This window comes from Arvicola amphibius, chromosome 3, assembly GCF_903992535.2.
Source record: "Arvicola amphibius chromosome 3, mArvAmp1.2, whole genome shotgun sequence".
NCBI lineage: Eukaryota > Metazoa > Chordata > Mammalia > Rodentia > Cricetidae > Arvicola > Arvicola amphibius.
Window position 1 is genome coordinate 170,948,359 of NC_052049.1, and position 18,990 is coordinate 170,967,348.

An 18,990-nucleotide genomic window follows, 5' to 3' on the forward strand; every position below is an offset into this window, starting at 1 on the left:
CTATAAATCTGGATTGTGCTTTGCAGTCTGTTTCCCTAATTCATTAATTTTATTTCATGGATTAATTTTCCCTGTGTAAATCTGCAAATCATACCGTAAAGAGTTGATGTTAGCCAAGTGTGCCAACATCTGTTTGAGAAGCTTTATTTTGGTGGCGGCAGGCAGGGCTGTTCGGTCAGTTGGAAAAGTGAGATAATGAAGACCATAAACGTTCGAAAGTGTGTGCTGAACAGGTTTCCCGAATGGCGGTCTTTGGCAGGGAAGGGAAGGCTTCCCCTTTGAAAAACACCACAGTGACCGGCATGTCATTTTTTATTCTCTTTATTTCCCTAACACAGAATGAAGAAGATGAGCAACATTTATGAGTCAGCTGCCAACACGCTGGGAATCTTTAACAGCCCCTGCCTGACCAAAGTCGAACTGCGTGTGGCGTGCAAAGGGATTTCTGACAGAGATGCTCTGTCCAAGCCGGACCCCTGTGTCATCCTCAAGATGCAGTCTCACGGGCAGTGGTTTGAGGTAGGATTGCCCACAGAGACAGACAGAAGTCTGGCTGGATTATCTGTTCAATTTAAAAACAAAACAACACAAAACAAAAACATTCCCTGACTTGAGCTGGTTTATTCCAAAAAGATAGAAAGTTCCAGAAAAAAATTTAAGTAGAATCATGTTTCTGTTTATCTCATGATGTTTTAGTATGGCTGTTTTGAAACTGTGATATTTTGACAATTTGTGAGCCTGAAATTTTCAGGATGTTTACGATAATTACTGAGCGATAACTATAACACACTCAGTCCTATACCCAATTATCAACAAAATGCTAACAGGTCAGAAACACCTGCATCCAGGACCCAGGCTGGACTGGAGTAATACATTGGATGCTATAAAACCTGGCTCCATAGAGTCAAGGCAGAATCCATTAATTATCATATAACCATCAATATTAATAAGCATACTCCTGGAGGTGATAGGAAGGAGGCTCCTTTTTCTGAGGGAGCACATTTGGGAAGTTGAGAAAGAAGTAACTTCTCTGATGGGGTTGGTACAGGGCATAGGTTTTTCTATGTTGAGAGAGGAGTCAAGGGTGAAAGGCATGAGCAAGCCAGTCCTGTGAAATCTCTGGACCCTGGCCCACAGTCTGAGGACCTGGGAGCTGGGGTCCAGGGATATTGGTCATAATGAGCCGAGAACAGAGGCCAGCTCTCTGAAGAAGTTGTCCACATCACAGGTCTGGGAGGGATGGCACAAATTTTCAGGGGTGCTGTGGATCTCATAGCCAGGTGTCTGAGAGCCGGGTGGGAACGCACTGACAGTGAAAGAACCCAGCCTCAAGGCCCAGAGGAATCATTCCTAGGCCATGGCACTGGGGTGCTATGTTGGGTATAGAACCTTAATCTGAGTTGGTTGGGGACTAGAGAAAGTGAACTCTCTCTCTCTCTCTCTCTCTCTCTCTCTCTCTCTCTCTCTCTGTGTGTGTGTGTGTGTGTGTGTGTGTGTGTGTGTGTGTGTGTGTAAGTCCTCAGGGGATTTGGTAGTGAAGAGATTCACTGGGATAGTGGATGTGGGAGAAAGAAGGAAGGAACTGTGGGGTATCATCTTCATTAAGTGTTGTTGGAAGGAAGTGAGCCTGAAAAATTCTAGAGCCCAGTGGCTCACTGGGTAGCAGTGAGAATAGAAAGGTATTGCTATAAATTAATCTTTGTGAGTGGTAATTTCCAATTTGTCAAGAGATGACTTGACATTTTGTTTGATTTGTCTGGGGAAGGATTTGATCTTTTTGTTGTTTGTTTGCCGGTTGGACTCTAGCCAGTCAGTGACCCAGGGAAGGACAGCAGTGGGATTCTTTGCACCCCGCTGACTGGCTTAGCTAGATGCTATGCTGATAAATGTTCATGGAGACATGACGGTACTTGATGAAGAGAAGAGATGACTGCCATCCAGGGATGCATCATCTGGCATTTGTAGTTGTGAGTGAAACTTAAAATAATGTGAATTATATTTTATCAATGACTTATCAATGGTTGTAAGGGACATGGTGCAGTAATTCCAGGTTCTGAATGAAAAACAAAACAAAAACAAAACAAAATGGACAGAAAGACTATGCCTTTGTCTAATACTGTTCTGCTTGTGCACTCAAAAGAAAGTATTTAAAACCAGGCAGCTCCCCAGCCCAAAGGCTTTATTGCTGTTTCAAACTTACTGAAGAAACTGGTATAGTCTTTGGTAGAATATTTGGAAATACTATAAAGGTTGAGTTCTACAGATGGAGTATTTTTTTTGCTAGTATTGTTTATTTATAAATCAAAATATTGCATCTAAACACCTGTTTTAAATAAGCATTTTTCTTTACAGTTTTACTATTTTTCCAGTAAATGATCAAACTAAGAGTGTCATTATTATATATGTTTGTGTGTGTGTGTGTGTGTGTGTGTGTCTTAGACAGTATTTTCTGCTGTGAAATGATGCCTAGGACTGTGACAACTCTTAGAAAGGAAGTCATTTAAGTGGAGGCTTGCTTACAATTGGAGGTTTAGTCCATTATCATGATGAGAAGCATGTTGGTACCAGGGCAGACTTGGAACTGGAGAGGTAGCTGAGAATTCTACATCTACATTGGTAGGCAGCAGGAAGAGAGAGACAATGGGCCTGGCTTGAGCATTTGAAACCCCAAAGTCCACTCCCAGTGACACACTTCCTCCAACAAAACCACACCTACTCTAACAAGGCCACACCTCCTAATTGCTGTCAAGTAGCTCCACCCCTTAATGACCAAGCATTTAAAGATAAACGTCCATGGGGGCTGCTCTTACTCAAACCATCATGTTATATACTATTTCACCTTTCCCTTATTTTTTTAATATTTATTTATTATGTATACAATATTCTGTCTGTGTGTGTGCCTGCAGGCCAGAAGAGGGCACCAGACTCCATCACAGATGGTTGTGAGCCACCATGCGGTTGCTGGGAATTGAACTCAGGACCCTTGGAAGAGCAGGCAATGCTCCCAACCTCTGAGCCATCTCTCCAGCCCACCTTTCCCTTATTAATGCCCAACAAGGTTCTCCATTTCCTCTGTCTCAATTCTTGTGGTTCCTATCCTCCCCCCAAATATCTCTGAGTGGAGTGTGTGTGTGTGTGTGTGTGTGTGTGTGTGTGTGTGTGTGTGTATGTTCATGTTCAAGTGTAAATTTTACACATGAGCAAAAATATGCTGTATGAGTCAGGATTCTCTACAAGAACAGAAAACAACAGGATGAATATGTATGAAAAAGAGATTTTAGATTGGCTTACACGATATAATCTGGGTCATCCAACAATGGCTGTGTTCACATTGGAGGAAGATTGAGAATCCAGTAGCTCTTTGCAGCCACAATTCTGGCAGTCCCACTCTGACACTGAAAGCCTGATCTTGGAGATTCACTCGCCCTCTGTCCTCACTGAACCCAGTGTCAGAAGATGATGACAGCCACAGCAACAGAACACAGACACACACAGTGGCCTTAGGAGAAAGGTAAGCAGCCGAACAAAAACAGCCCTCTTTCTCCTTGGATCTCTTTCTTATTTTAAGGGCTGCTTTTAAAGGATGGTGCAGATCCTGCAGAAGGGACTTTCTCTCTCAGTTGATCATTGCAGGAAATACCTGCCCAACACTGTGTCTCTTGGTCAACCCCAAATCAACCAACCTGTTTGCAATCTCTTAGGATCATCCCTGCAGCCTTCCCTCCTCTTATCTGCTTATGAACAGGTCGGAGTATCTCCCGCAGACAGTCTTCCCCTATGTGGTAGGAAGGAGTACCATAAACTTGGAGAGGCAATGTGTTTACTCCTGTAAGCCTATGCTAGCAACCATTTCTCTGAAAGGGAGTTTTGATAGCTGTTCATGAGCAGATGGGATTCAGGTGAGGGGGACCATGCATGGAGAATGGATGACAGGCGGATAGGAAGGATGGGAATCTTAACTCTTATATCGTAACAGCAAAACCTTCATTCACTGGGGTTTTATGTGTCGGCATATTTTTCTCCTAAGCGAAGATCTTATAGATCTTGTTGGTGAGACTTAAAAAAAAAAAAAAACTTAAGTAAACAAAATTAAATGGAATGAGTACGGTAGGGGAAAGTCACTTTTTGAAAATTAGCAGAGAATAAATTGGCTTCTAAAACACCTTTTATGCTTTAACTACTGTCAACTATTGTATATATAGCTTTTCTATTTTTCTCTCCTGACACAATATGCTAAACCTTTTGAAAATTTTCATTTTTAATATTTTCTTATTTAGTATGTGCTAATGATGAGAGCACATTCCTGCCACATACAGGGTCGGAGGACAACTTGCAGAAATTTACTCTTGCCTTGTTCTACTTGGGTTCTCGTTATAGAAGTCAAGTTGTCCTGCTTGGTGACAGGCGCCTTCACCCTCTGGGCCATCTCACAGGCTCTATTTTAACATGATTCTTAGGCATGTAAAAATGCTCTTTTCTGATTTTACTGCCGAGAAGTATATGCCTTTTCCATATTATAACAACTTTGATAAATGTAATTTTCAAGTTGCATAATATCCTACTGAATAGATTCACTTAAACTGCTGTCCCATTTCTTAACTTTGAAACTGCCTTTTGAAATGCCGTCCTTTAAGTAATGCCAGGCTGAACATCTTTGTGCACAAAATTTTTCACTTATTTTTGGATGGGTTCCTAGAAGAGATGCTATCAAAATAGAACTGGTGGGATGGAGGATAGGATGGTTTATTTTGTTTTAGTTTTCGAGAACTTCACACATGGGCACCACGTTGATATCACTCTGGCTCCTCCCATGTCTTCCCCTCCCTCCCCAATTCATAGCCTCTTCTTTACTATTGTTGCATATATACATATTTTGTGTGTGTGTGTGTGTGTGTGTGTGTGTGTGTGTATGACCTACCGAGTCCATATAGCATTGTTCATATGTACATGTGTCCAGAACTGGCCACGTGGGATTGGACAACCTATAACCAAGTTTGTCTCTGTCAGAAACTGATTCATCCATTCTCAGCAGCCATACCACCTGTATCTCTTTACCTAGCAGTAGGACCGGGTGGGATTTCTGCTCTCTAGTTGACATGTCAACTGGTATTATTATTATGCCAGTCTAGTCAGACAACCATATTGTTGGAGAGCGTTTTACCTGTCGTGTCTCAGGGACACTATCTAGCCCTAGGCATCCTGGTTCGCTGGCTCTCCCATTCCTTCTTTTCCCTCCTCCATTATTTTACTTGAGGCATAGGTGTATGGATGTGCTGTAGAAGTATCAGTTAGGGTTGGGTACTCTCTAGTCACTTATTCTCTGCCCTTTTGCCAGTTGTGGATTTCTGTAATAGTCTCCATCCATTGCAGAAAATTGGCTTCTTTGATCAGGGATGAGAGCTAGACTTTTCTCTGGTATAAGGAAAAACTATACACAGTCACAAATCACGTTTATTTAAGAAAGTGGCAGTAGTCGGTGCTTCTCTAGGGCCCATGACCTCTCTGGCCACAGGTAGGTGACTGGGTTTACAGTACCAGTCATGACTTCCCTCTCATTGGGATGACAAGGAAAACAGATCCTATGCCAAGCAGCTGCCAGAAAGAATTTACTTTGAATGACCATTGATAAAGGAGTTAAAGCTAAAGAAAGGATGAGAAGTAACTCTGAGATAAGGAACAAGAAATCAGTACTTTGCTTAGGACTGTAAAAGTGGCATTTTAGGACAAACCTGTGAAGTCGTCAAAATACACAGAAACCATTTGGGCTAGTGTGTATTCATTGCATTAGCAAAACAGAGACTTGGCTACTAAAAATATACCAATCTGCCCCTGGACAAGAAGAACAAAAGGAAGAGTTTAGTATTAAAAACCAAGCAGGTGCATCATCGAGGAGAAGCTGGATCCATGGAGATGGGGATGGAGGAAGGACCTACCTGCCAGAAACTGGAGAGACAGTGGTGGAGTACATAGGGCTGGAGAAGCTGTCTTAAAGTCAATGGGGATAACTTGTCATTTCCCTTTGTGTTGCTCTCCCATCTCCCACCAGCTCCTCCTACTGGACAAACTTTGCTGGAAGTCTGCTAGCAAAGTTTGAAAGAAAAGAACAAAAAATGTATTTTAGACCAAAGAGGCAAGTAGACGACACATAGACCTTCCAACCACCCACTTGGAGAATCATTTACAGCTACCAAGTGGTGAGTGGTTATTTAGTGACACCACCTACTTTCTGATGCAAGTTCCAAAAGTGACTTCTGCATCCTCGCATCTATGCTAGAGGGGAGGAGTGACATGTTCAGTAGAGGCCAGCAAGCATGAGCTGCACTCAGTTGGGAGATATACTGAAGGGTATACTTTTCTGTGGCCATCTCCTGGAGAGGACCTTGGTGGTCAGAGAGATTTCTATGTATAGAATCACAGAATTGGGGGAAGGGCTTCTAGCCAAGGCTTAACACTGTTTAAATTTCTCAGTATGGGGAATCTGAGATGCTAAATAATGAAGAGATTATTGAGGAGTTTTGGGGTGAGACTCAGAAAAAATAAAACATGCTTACCTTTCAGTGAGAACATTAGGGTTTGGCAAAAGAGGGGCTTTCTCATGAGTGTCCAAACTTTTGACATTTCAACATGATGCTATGGTCTACAAACATGTGGGGCCACACCCTTCACTATTGGGAGCGCATTTGGCCTGTGGGCTGAAGGTCATACTTGCCTGCTGGCATGCCTGGCAGAATTCTCTGCAAAGAGTGGCGTGTTGTAGACCTACTCTGTCCAGGGAGTGGCAACTGAGCACATAGACAATTGTTAGCATAACTAAGAGTTATTTTTTTTAAAGAAACATTTACATTCATTGTAATTGTTACAAGCTAGCATGAGATTTTGGACATTCCTAGTGGGGAGGAGAACAGCCTGAAGTGGGACATGAGTGATAGAATTAAAATTTGACACAATATTTTTTTTACTGCTTCTGATTACTGTGGAGTTTTCCCTAATGTTTATGTATGGGTGTTTTGCCAGCATGTCTTTCCGAGAACCAAATATGTGTGGTACCCAAGGAGGTCAAAAGAGGGAAGAGAATCCCTTCTAGAATGGGAGTAACAGAGAGTTGTGAGCTGCCATATGCATTCTGGGAGTCAAACCTGAATATTCTGGAAGAGCAGCCAGACCTCTTAACCACAGAGCCAGCTCTCAAGACACCATTTTATTTTAAAATGGAATTCCATCAGAGAAAGGGCCCTGTGGTACTGTGTTAACAACTCCCGTTACTGCTATAGCAGATAGAACTACTTTCAGTTTAACCTTCCACATAAAGGGTGCACATTTAATGTTTTCCTTGCCCTATTAACAAGGGAAGAGACCATTTGACCCCTAAAGGGGATTATAAGAGTCTGGTGTTTAATATCAAACAGACCTGCCCTCTGACCTTCTGTGCTGTTGATTGTATTGATGGCCAAGGACAAAGTGCCAAGGTGTCTTTGAAATATTGAGTCAGTTTTTCTGAAATGTACCATGCATGGCTGCTTTTGGCAGATTAGCAATGTTTGGAGTATATGTCTAAGAATTAAGAATTCAGAAGCAATTCTGTTTCCCTTCTGGAAGTGTGTGTATATCTGTGTGTGTGTTCACATGTGCAAGCATGTTCAAACTTTAATTAAGTCTTTTATATTTTACTGACATGACTTTACTGTAGTACTAGAAAATTTGCAACTTGAATGTACTTTCCAAATGGTAAGCTTCAGACCATGCTTCATTTCTTTAATTTGGGTTCTGTACTCTCTATTAGCCACACCAAGATGAAAGTATATAGTTAATGAAAATGTGCATTTTCTCAGCTTCTGATGAGATGTGGGAATAATTCCTTCTTGTCTATTGTAAGTGCAGATGCATTCATTACCTCCTGGAGCTAGACATTTTAACCAGGTGTGATAAATGAAACCTTCCCAGAGAGCCGAAAGGCAGATACTCATGACCTGAAGGTTTTCCCTCTGTTCACCAGAACATAGGCTCTCCTTCTAGGCAGCATTGGATATTTTCCATGAAACAGGGCCAATCTGATGATTGTGTGGCTTTGGGCCCAGATTCTATGAATGGCAAGAACTTGTTATCATGGGGAAACCCAAATTGCATTGCAGACTTCGAAAATTATACTTAATTTTAAGATATGATTATTGGGCTCATAGGAGAGGCTGAGCAACTCAGGACTCATCACCCTTGGATCAATTCCATATGAAAATATGTTTCAGTGAATCCTGGACTTTGACATTAGCTGGGAGTAACAGTTAGAAATAATTAGCATTATTATATTTAACACATCATTAGTGAACTCTGACATAAGGTTGTTATTAATGATTATATCATATGCAGATAGCCCTTTAAATTCACAATCTCTGCTTACATTATTTAATTTGCTTCTCATACAAGCCCAGTGAGAAGGCATCATAGACATTAAAATTAAGCACAGTGTGTATTGAGTAACACGAGGAAAACAAGATGCAAGTCCTTAAATGTGTACTTCCCCAGCAGCATTTACTCTGCTGTGGAATAATGCTCTTGTACGATGTAAAGATTTATCACTCATATTGATTTAGTAAAATGCTGATTGGCTAGTAGTCAGACAGAAAATATAAGTGGGATGACCTAACTAAGAGAATTCTAGGAAGAGGAAAGGCAGAGCCAGATGTAGAGGAAGCAAAATGTGAATGACTCACAGAGAAAAAGTACCCAGTCATGTGGCTAAACATAAATAAGAATTATGAGTTGATTTTAGTTGTAAGAGCTAGTTAATAATAAGCCTGAGCTATTAGGCCAAACAGTTTATAATTAATATAAGCCTCTGTGTATTTCTTTGAGACTGAACAGCTTTGGGACTGAGTGGGACAGAAACTTCTGTCTACACTCACTGTCTTGGAGACAGAGGACTGGAGACTCAGACAGACCTTGAGAAAGAGTTCAAACAGTTCTTGATTTTGATTTGTTCTTATTTTTGAATGTATAGTGGGTACAGCAGGGTGATACTAAATTTTGATCAGTATTTTGCTGCTCTTTCAGATGAAGCAGAAATGTAGATATACCTACACACTGTCCTCTGACACAGCCTGGGGAGTTCTTTTTCAGAGAGTTCTATGGAAGCAAACCCAAGATTCTTGGCTTCAGCCAAAAAAGAATTCAGGATGAGCCACTGCAACACACAGTTGGGAGTTTACTAAAAGGTATACATAGAGGGGTTAAGAGAAAAGAAGTTCTGGGAGAGGAATAAGATAAACCTAAGTGAATGGATGTGAGCTTCTCAAAGAAGAATGGTGGTTCATTATCTTTACAGTAGCCGTGTGTACCATTTTGAAGTTATTGCCATCAAAGGTTAGTCAAAAGACCTAAATGAGAACCCAGGTTGGTTTTTGATGGGCACCTGATAGAACTACAGAGAAGGTCAAACTCTAGGGCACAGAGATGCGGGATGGTAGGATATTATCACTGTAATAGTCTTGTTTGTGAACATCCCAGAGAATATCTGGGAGAGGAGTAAGTTCATATACATTAAGCCTTAAGCCTAGTTCATAGCTATTTTAACATAAAATGTCTATATATGAGAGAAATATTGTCTGTCTTGGCGACTTTTACAGCCTGTAATAGTTGGGCTGGAATTCCTGATTCTTAGATGCTGGGGGCCTTAACCAGACTCCTGGGGGAAGGGCTCATTTCCTGTCTTTGTAACCTTTCTCGATTCCACTATTTCTCATTTTCTTTTCTCCTTCCCTACTTTCACCTATCCAGATGCAGGCTTTGATCCCCATGTGCTGCAACTTCCCTGTCAGCAACACAGAAGGGGGCATAGGAGTCCGGCATGTGTCCCAGAAAGTGGGTGATGGGACATGACATTTTTAGCAATCTCTTCATGGATAGTGTGTATAGAAATGAACTCTGTGGAGCATGGCTCTTTCATACTTAGAATGATTATGAGCCATGACTGTTTTGTGAACAGAGCTACAGTGACAGATCCCAAAAGAGTAGTTGGTGTGGGATTTCCCTCTGTATGCTGTGGTTACCATTAATGAATAAAGAAACTTCTTTGGACCTATTGCAGGGCAGAACTTAGCTAGGTGGAGAAAACTATACTGAGTGCTGGGAGAAAGAAAGGGGGAGTCAGAGAGAAGCTACTGCCTGAGACAGTCACTGGGAACTTTACCCTGTAAGCCACAGCCATGTGGCAATATACAGACTAATAGAAAAAGGTTAAATTCATATAAGAGCTAGCTAATAAGAAGCTAGAGCTAATGGGCCAAGCAGTGATTTAATTAATACAGTTTCTGTGTGATTATTTTGGGGCTAAGCAGCTGGGGACAAACAAATGGCTCTCTCCTCCAACAAGTAGTTTTGAGACCTAATTGTTTAAAATCAATTTTAATGAGACAATTTGCATATAAAATACTTCCTTTTTCAGTTGTTTTCCTGGATTAATTTTGACAAAATGTGCACGCATGAAAACATTATCCCAACTAACAGATAGAACATTTCCTAACATATATTTTAATATATGCAATGCAAATAAGTCATACTTAATTTTTATTCTCAACTTTATTAAGGTCTAATTATTATACAAAAACTACATATAATCAATGTATATACTTTGATAAGATTAGGCATGCTTGCTAATATCCCCATAGTCTAGCTAATAAATGTATCTATCACCTTCTTATGCTTCCATATGCTGCTTTGGTTGTGTTTGTTGTTTATGATGGTAAACACAATATGAGATTCATTTTTTAACAAAATTTTATAAACATTGTAACTAACCACAGGCACTATGTGCTAGTACTCACCTCTAGAACTTAATTTACTAAACACACCTGCTACTTTTTGTAATTTAAACAGAAATTCGCTATATCTTCTCTGTGTCCCCTAGCAATAAGCATACTATTGTCCTTTTATATGTCTTTGATGACATTTGACCCTCACACAAGAGTTTTCTTAAATTAGTTATAGCCTTATTTTTTATTTTAGGCGAAAAGGGGAAATGTATGGTATTTCATTTATATGTTAATAAATAAAGCTTACCTGGAGATCAGAGAGTAAAACAGACCCACTGTAGAACCTTACAGATCAGGCAGTGGTAACACATACTTTTAGTCCCAGTAGCTACACTAGTTTGCCATAGAAACAGGGCAGCGCAGGCCTTTAATCCCAGCCCTGGAGAAGAGTATAAAACGGGAGGAGATAGCTCTCAGACATCCTCATTCTGAGATTCCCGGAGGCAGGATTGCTGTTTCAGAAAGAGGTAGAGACAAATTCAGAGACAGAAATTGGGGTTCAACCTGAAGGTCAGAAAAGCAAACCAGCTAGTCACTGGCTCTTACCTCTACCTGTCAATTTCATGTGCATTGCTTATTTTTAAAATCAGGTTATTCGTTTTCTGTTGTTATTATTTTGTTTAGCCGCTAAGTTTAGGAATCCCCAATGATCTCGGAAATTAATTCCTTGCCAGCTAAGTGGCATGCACACGTGTTCTCCCATTCTATCAGTTGCCTTTCTACTCCTCTGTTTCCTCTGCTGTATAAAAATGTTTTAGTTTGAACAACACGACTCATCTCCTTTCTCTTTGTTTGCTTTTGTGACTGGTGTGAAAGCCAAAACAAATCCTTGCCCAGCTTAATTTCAAAAATGTTTCCTCCTAAATTTCTTCTAAGTTTTTAAAATTTCCTACTAAATTTCTTCTAGAAACTTAGAGTTTGAGGTCTATATCCATTATGAGTTGATTTTCCTTAGAATGTGAACTAAGGATCCAATTTCATTCTCCTGCTATAGATGTCCAGTTTTCCCAACACTATTTGGTGACTGGGCTATTATTTCTCCATTGTGTATGGTTGGCCCCTTATCAAAAATCAGTTCACTAACACAAATGCTTAGATTTTCACAACATTTGAAGCCACTGACTCTCAGAATGTGTGCCCATTAAGATATTATAGTTAATTGGCAGGAATTCTATATTATGTTGCTAAAATTTATTAAGCTATTAAGCATAATGGGGTTTTATATAAAATTTTGGCTTAAAGGGAAGAGATATGGTTTCATTTCTAAAATAACATTGGGGAACTCCAGAAAGAACACCAGAGGGGAAAAAAATCTAAACTCAAAGCTGATCTACCTCACAATTCAACTATTTATGGTACAGACTACTAGACTTCAGTCCAATCTGAGTTATCTTTCTGGACAATTCAGAGACTTCTAGAAGCCTGGCTTGATCTGAGGGCAGTATAAAATGAAGCAGAAGTCTGCCACAGATACACTGTGTAACCTTGGAAGAGTCCCACATCTTATGTGACCTTATCTCTAAGTGGTGGTGAAAACGGGGCCAGCAAGATAATGAAGTGGCTGAAGATACAGAGTCTAGAATCAGATCGCTTCAGGTTTCCATATAAGCTTATACAAACTCACCAATTTCCCTGGACCTGCATTTTTATCATCCACACAGTGATAGAAACAGTAAGGTTGCTGTCCGGATGAAAGTTATAATGCTTAAGAATTGCTTAACATAGTACTTGGTGCACACTGAGCACTTGGTAGATATCAGATACTATTCTTTTTAATGGAGACAATTCATGAAGGCTGATACCTCTTGAAAACTAACATTACATTTCAGTTGGCACTGGGTGTTGACTGAGACTTCTATCCCGTCTGGTCCCTTAGCCTTTCAGTCCCAAAGAAATACACAAAGGGCTGCATTAATTATAAACTGATTGGCTTCTTAGCTCAGGCTTCTTACTAACTCTTTTAACTTATATTAGCCTATAACTCTTGTCTGTGTTAGCCACGTGGCTTGGTACCTTTTTCGGCAAGGCAGTCACATCTTGCTTGCTCTGTGTCTGGCTTCCTCTGTGTCTGGATGATGACTGCAGACTGAAACTTCCCTCTTCCAAGAAGTCTCATTATCCCGCCTTTATTTTTTGCCTGGTCACCCTGCCTCTACTTCCTGCCTGGCTACTGGCCAATCAGCGTTTATTTAAAATACAAGTGACAGGGTACAGACCATTGTCCCACAGCAACTGGGTATGTATGCTTGTGTGTGTGTGTGTATCCTTATCTGTATAGAAATATGAAAATACTTATCTTGTAATGCTCACATCTAAATGTGTGTAATGCCCAAGGCAATGTTTTGGGTTGTTGTCAAGCCCAAGAATTCTTGGCCCTATTGTCTCTGTGAAGTAAGAGACCTTGCTGGAAGAAGATTTAACAGTTTCATAAGTTTCAGCCACACGCCTGAATAACCACCTGATTGATGTGTTTTGGCTCCCTGGTGAGGAATTATCTGGCTCTCCTTATCCCCTCCACTTTGTGCATTCTGAAGAAGATGAATAGGCGTGGACAGAGTTCATTCTGCTGTTCTGCGTTCTCTAATCAGTAAGCTTGGAATCTCAGAGAGGCCATGCTGATAACCTCCCTTCCCATTTCTGCTTCTTTGCCAACACGGGCCTCTATTGTCTGGCAGACTTACAAGTGACAAGAAAATTTCTTGCCTTCTGGAAGCTCCAGATGTTCTTGGGGTCAGCTTATAGGCTAATTAAATATTTTATCTTGACTGAAGCTTGGAAATCTTCAACTCCCTATCTTGGATCCTATTTTCAAACACTTGATTTCTTTTGACAGCTCCCTCTCACCTAACGACTTAGTCTCAAATCTTTTCCTCTTGAGTACATAGCAAGTTCTTGGTGGGAGATCACAGCTTAGAACTGTGTATCAAAGGAGGATCGGACACTCTTTTTCCTATTTTGCTCATGTTAACCTTTTCAAAACAATTTCTGAGCAAGGAGGCTGCAGTGTAAGGAATTTATTTTATCCTTTATCTGCTGAAGATTCCCTTCCTTCAGTTTCCTCCAGTTATTACTATTGTGTAACAAGTACCCAGAACTGAAACAGCTTAAATCGACTCCCTAGGAGGAGGTCAGACAGGGCACAGTGGTAGGGTTCATTTCACAGTGTCTAGAACTGTAGCAGTGAAGACCTGAAGGACTAGGCATGATTTAATGGCCAGTGTTTCAAATTCTCTACAAGTGACTTCGCCCACACCAGAAGCCAGCGCTAATAGGTGGAGCATTTGTGTGTGGACGTCTACTGAGGACAGTCCCAGGATAAGGATGTGCACCCTCGTTTTAATGGGAAAGGCTAAGTTTTCCCATATAATAAAGCCCTGGACTATACCTCGTTGTATCAGCTGACTGAAGATTTCATCTTATTAGCATACGAAACACAATGGCTTTGAAGTGTGTGGGTATGAGGGATGTAGTCACACTTCAGGTCTCAATTCCTGTTTAGAGAGCTCTCTTGGAACATTGAGTGAGGCAGTATAGAGTTCGTGAAAGGACGCATTTTCTACCCTGAATATTCAGCTTAGACAATGGATAGCTTCAAGAAGTATTGAGAGGAAGAAAATATGGATTACAGTTTCTCTCCTGCTTTTAAGATAATACATATATGTATTATCACTACTGGATATAAGAAAAATGAAGAAATAGAACCAGCTCCTGGGTAGCCCTTTGACATGTAATTATTGTTTTTCTCATCAATTCTGACCCATCAAGACTGGCACTGCAATTTCAGTCACATATTCATAGATAGGAAAACTGAGACTCTGAGATGCCATGGTCACTTTTCCAAGAGCAGGTGGCTGTTGTAGTAGATCCTGCTTGCTAAATCCTCTGACTTCAGAACCCTAGGAGCCCGAGGAGCCTTCCTCTGCTGGTGCCCATGGTAACAAGTCCTGATGTCTTACTGGATCAGCACATACATGGCTATGGAATCACAATCAAAGCAGAGTACTATATTGAAGGTTTTGATTATATTTACATTTTAGAAAATGACATATTTCTTTTTTCTTTTTAAAATTTTTAAAAACTTATTCATTATTTTATTTTATTGATATTTGACATTTGTCTCTCCTTCTCTGCTGCCTCCCATCTACCCCTTCCCTATCCACTCCTCCTCTGTCTCCATTCAGAAAGGAACAGGCCTCCCATGGGTTTGAACAAAGCAAGATATGCCCAAGTTGAGGCAGCACTGAGCTTCACACCTGCATCAAGGCTAGGTGAGCTAATTCAGCATGGGGAATAGGTTCCCAAAAGCCAAATAAATACCAGGGACAGGTCCTGATTTCACTGCTAGAAGCCTTACAAACAGACCAAGCTACACGACTGTCACACACATGCAGAGGGCCTACGTTGGTCCCATGCAGGCTCCCTGACTGTTGTTCCAGAGTCCATGAGCTCTCATGACCTCAGGTCACCTGTCTCTGTGGGTTTCCCCTGCATGACCTTGACCTCCCTGACTCAATCTCTTCTCCCTTTCTTCAGCTGGACTCTTGGTGCTTGGCCCAGTGCTTGGCTGTGGATCTCTGCATCTGCTTCCAACACTTACTGGATAAAGGCTCTCTGAAGACCATTAGTGGAGTCACCAATCTGACTGCAGTAGATGGCCACTTCAGGCACCCTTTCCACTGTTGCTAGGGGTCTAATCTGGGATTATCAGTGTGGATTCCTAGAAGTTTCCCTGGCACCAGGTTTCTCCTAACCATGAAATGCCCCCCCATCAAGATGTCTCTTTCATTACTCTCCCAACTACCTCCTGCATGCAGCCCAGTCTGCCCAACCTGCCTAACCTGCTCCCTCAAGTTCCCACTTCCACCCCAAACTCTCCTCCCTGCTTTACCCAGAGATCTCTTCTATCTCCCCTTCCCAGGGAAATACATGCATTCCTCTTTGGGCCCTCCGTGCTATCTAGACTCTCTGGGGCTGTGGATTGTAGGCTGCTTATCCTATACTTTATTCATAATATCTACTTATGAGTGAATACATACCATGTTTGTCTTTCTGGGTCTGGGTCACTTCACTCAGAATGATTTTTTTCTAGTTTCATCCATTTGCCTGCAAATTTCATGAGGTCATTGTATTTTACAGCTAAGTAATATACCAATATGTAAATGTACCACATTTTTCTTATCCATTTTTCAGTTGAGGGGCCTCTAGCTTGTTCCCAGGTTCTGGTTATTACAAATAATGCTGTTATGAACATAGTTAAGCAACTATGTATCCTTGTGCTATGATTGAGCATCCTTTGGGTATATGCCTAAGTTGGTATAGCTGGGTCTTGAGGTATATCAATTCCCAATTTTCTGAGAAACCACAATATTGATTTCCAAAGTGGCTGTACAAGTTTGCACTCCCACAAGAAGTGGAGGAGTGTTCCCCTTACTACACATCCTCTCCAGCATAAGCTATCATCTGTGTTTTTTTTTATCTTAGTCATTCTGACAGGGGTAAAATTATATCTCAGAGTCATTTTGATTTGCATTTCCCTGATGACTAAGGATGTTGAACATTTCTTGAAGTATATTTTGGTTATTTGAGAGTCTTCTGTTTAAATAAAACTACATTTTACTACTCAAATAAGCACTCTATACAACTACTCAATGGCATAAAATAATTCATCCTTTAGGTGAGCCATAATTTAACTACCAGTCCACTGCATAGGTAAATAATTCTTTTTATTTGTTTGTTTAATTTGGCAAACATATATTCAGTTCCTGCTATATCCTAGACACTTTTCTTAAGAATAAGGAAACATACAGCAGGGGACAATCATGGTCTCAGAATTTTTTCTAGAGACAACAGAAAATATGCAATAAATGTTTAATCTATTATCAGAAAATGGTAAGTATGCTGATAAGCAAGGAAGTAGATGGAGAATGATATGAAACTAATTTTAACACTGTAGTCAAGAAGAACTTCCCTGAAGAAGTAATATTCATTCAGAGATGACAGAGAGTGCATCAGAGGATAGGGGGAAGAACGCAAATAAAGGAACCCACACTAGCTTTGAATAGAGTATAATAAAGGGTTCCTTATTAAAGGGGAACTCATAGATCATAATAGGGAATAGGAACAGAATCCAACATCCAGGTGTGGTGAGTGGGCAGAGAGAGAGTGAATAGATGGACCTGCACCTTTTTGGTACCCAAGGCCATGCCCAACCTGGTCCAACAATTCAAAGGCCATTGGCTGAAGGAGGTTCCTCATCACCTGTCCCTTTTATCTAAATAAGAGAATTCCAAACCCAATACAAACCTATATACAATAAGAACAAATATCAAGTATAACAATTAAAATTATAACCAGCATAAACAATATTAAGCAAGAAACACATGCTAAATGTTTCAATAATTATTCTATACCAAGGAGTCTAAGTCTTGTATTAGAAATGACTTGGACAAGTCATAAGAAGAAAGTAACTACAACTATCTAGTCTTCAACCCCACTGAAGACCTGGGAAGGGAAATAACATTACTTGAGTACGCAGAAAATGCAATCAAGCAACTTTCAAAGTGTGCAGTAGATGACAGAGACAATTGGTTACTTAGGCAATCACCCAAAGTCTCATTGCAACAATTTGCAATGGTGGAACAACCAATTTGGTTAGGCCTAGAGTAACTGACAAACCATTTTCAGAGGCAGGAAAATTTTGAAAACCATCTTACTCTGTCTGGGCAAAGTTCGGTAGTCTTTTTTTGTTTTGTATCTTGCTTGTCTAGTCCATACACCCTGTATTTTGTCAGTGGTTGAAGCTTGGGCAGTTCTTTGCCCAAAGGCTAGTTTTGCCAAGAAGAAAACAAGCTTCAAGTGGGTGTTTTCGGTGCTCAACATTCTCTCAGAAATAGATTGGTGCTGCCAGGAGCAATCTTGTCTTACATCAGCAGAAAGAAAAGTTATTTAAATATCATATTTTACGGTTCTTTGAAGTAGTTGAAGTAGTTATCTATCCATAATATAATATTTATCCATCTAAAAAACCTGGTTAGTCTAATATAAGTATGACAAACATGGATGATTATTGACCTATAATACTTAATACCTGTATAATTTAAAGACTAAGACTTTATATCAGAATGTTAGACAATCTTTAAACAACTGTGCAGCAAATGAGGACACTGACCTCAAAATGTAAGCAAAGTATAAGTATCTTGATCAGAGGTAGAAGTGTATGGTACAATATGAAAAATTCATCCTAAAATTATGTCAATATTATACACAATGTCTTAAACAGAGGTAGAAACATGCATGTATACAATCTGACAAAATAGCTTTCCATAGGTGTACAAATATTATAAACAGAAATAGGAGCATATTCAATATAACAAATATAATTTTAATTTGTATCAATATACAAGAATCTAAACCAATATAAATTATCTACAAATAGCTCACAAGTATTCACTCTACTACTCACTATTATTATTATTAGTGTGAGTAAGCTCTATGTCTACCTGTTATCCCATTCAGTTTCCTTTTTTGTGTGTGAGATCCCTGATCCTACAAAATTTCCATCCCAACTCCCAACCCTATACCAGTTATAATCAACCTCTAAATGATGTCCCTAACCCTGAGGACAAGCTTTGTTGGGAGAAGGGCCATTTTCTTTTCAAATTACTTGCCCTTATGGGCAAAGAATCAGTCACTTAAATACTGGGAATGGTATTCTGACAGAAGTGAGGGCTGAGGCCCTGCCATAGGCTGTCTGACTATATAAAGGGGCTATCTGAGGTTATGCCAGATAGGTGCACCATAGACCCACTCTGCAGCATTATATCTAGTGTCAATATTACTGTACCATGTACATAAAAGTTTAATAAGAGGCCAGACCTGATGCCAATTGTTCTTAACACCTTCATCATCTTCATCCCCATCACTACCAAACAATAAGAAGGCAAGGTGGCTCGAAGTCAATGAGATAAGAAAAATAATAGGAAATGATCCTGGAGTTGGCAACCATCAGATCATAAAAAGCCTTGTTGTCAGTGGGAGAGATTTTAGAGAGTTTTATTACATATATAATGGGAGTTCATGTGTTGTGTGATTTTCTTCCCCACTGGGAAGATGTGAACAAATATCTTTTCACCTCAAATAGGGCACCAATATGACAGGCCAAAGAAAAAAAATCTGTCCAAGTCTTCTT

General features: G+C 40.2%; 1 protein-coding gene across 1 annotated transcript in view; it reads left to right on the plus strand.

Moving 5' to 3' along the window:
• Positions 1–339: 339 nt before the first annotated feature.
• Cpne4 (copine 4) overlaps positions 340–18,990 on the plus strand; it is a 353,867-nt gene continuing 335,216 nt past the window's right edge. The window contains exon 1 of the mRNA XM_038322752.1: positions 340–519. Coding sequence (XP_038178680.1) covers positions 340–519 — 180 coding nt within the window. The remainder of the gene's footprint in view (positions 520–18,990) is intronic.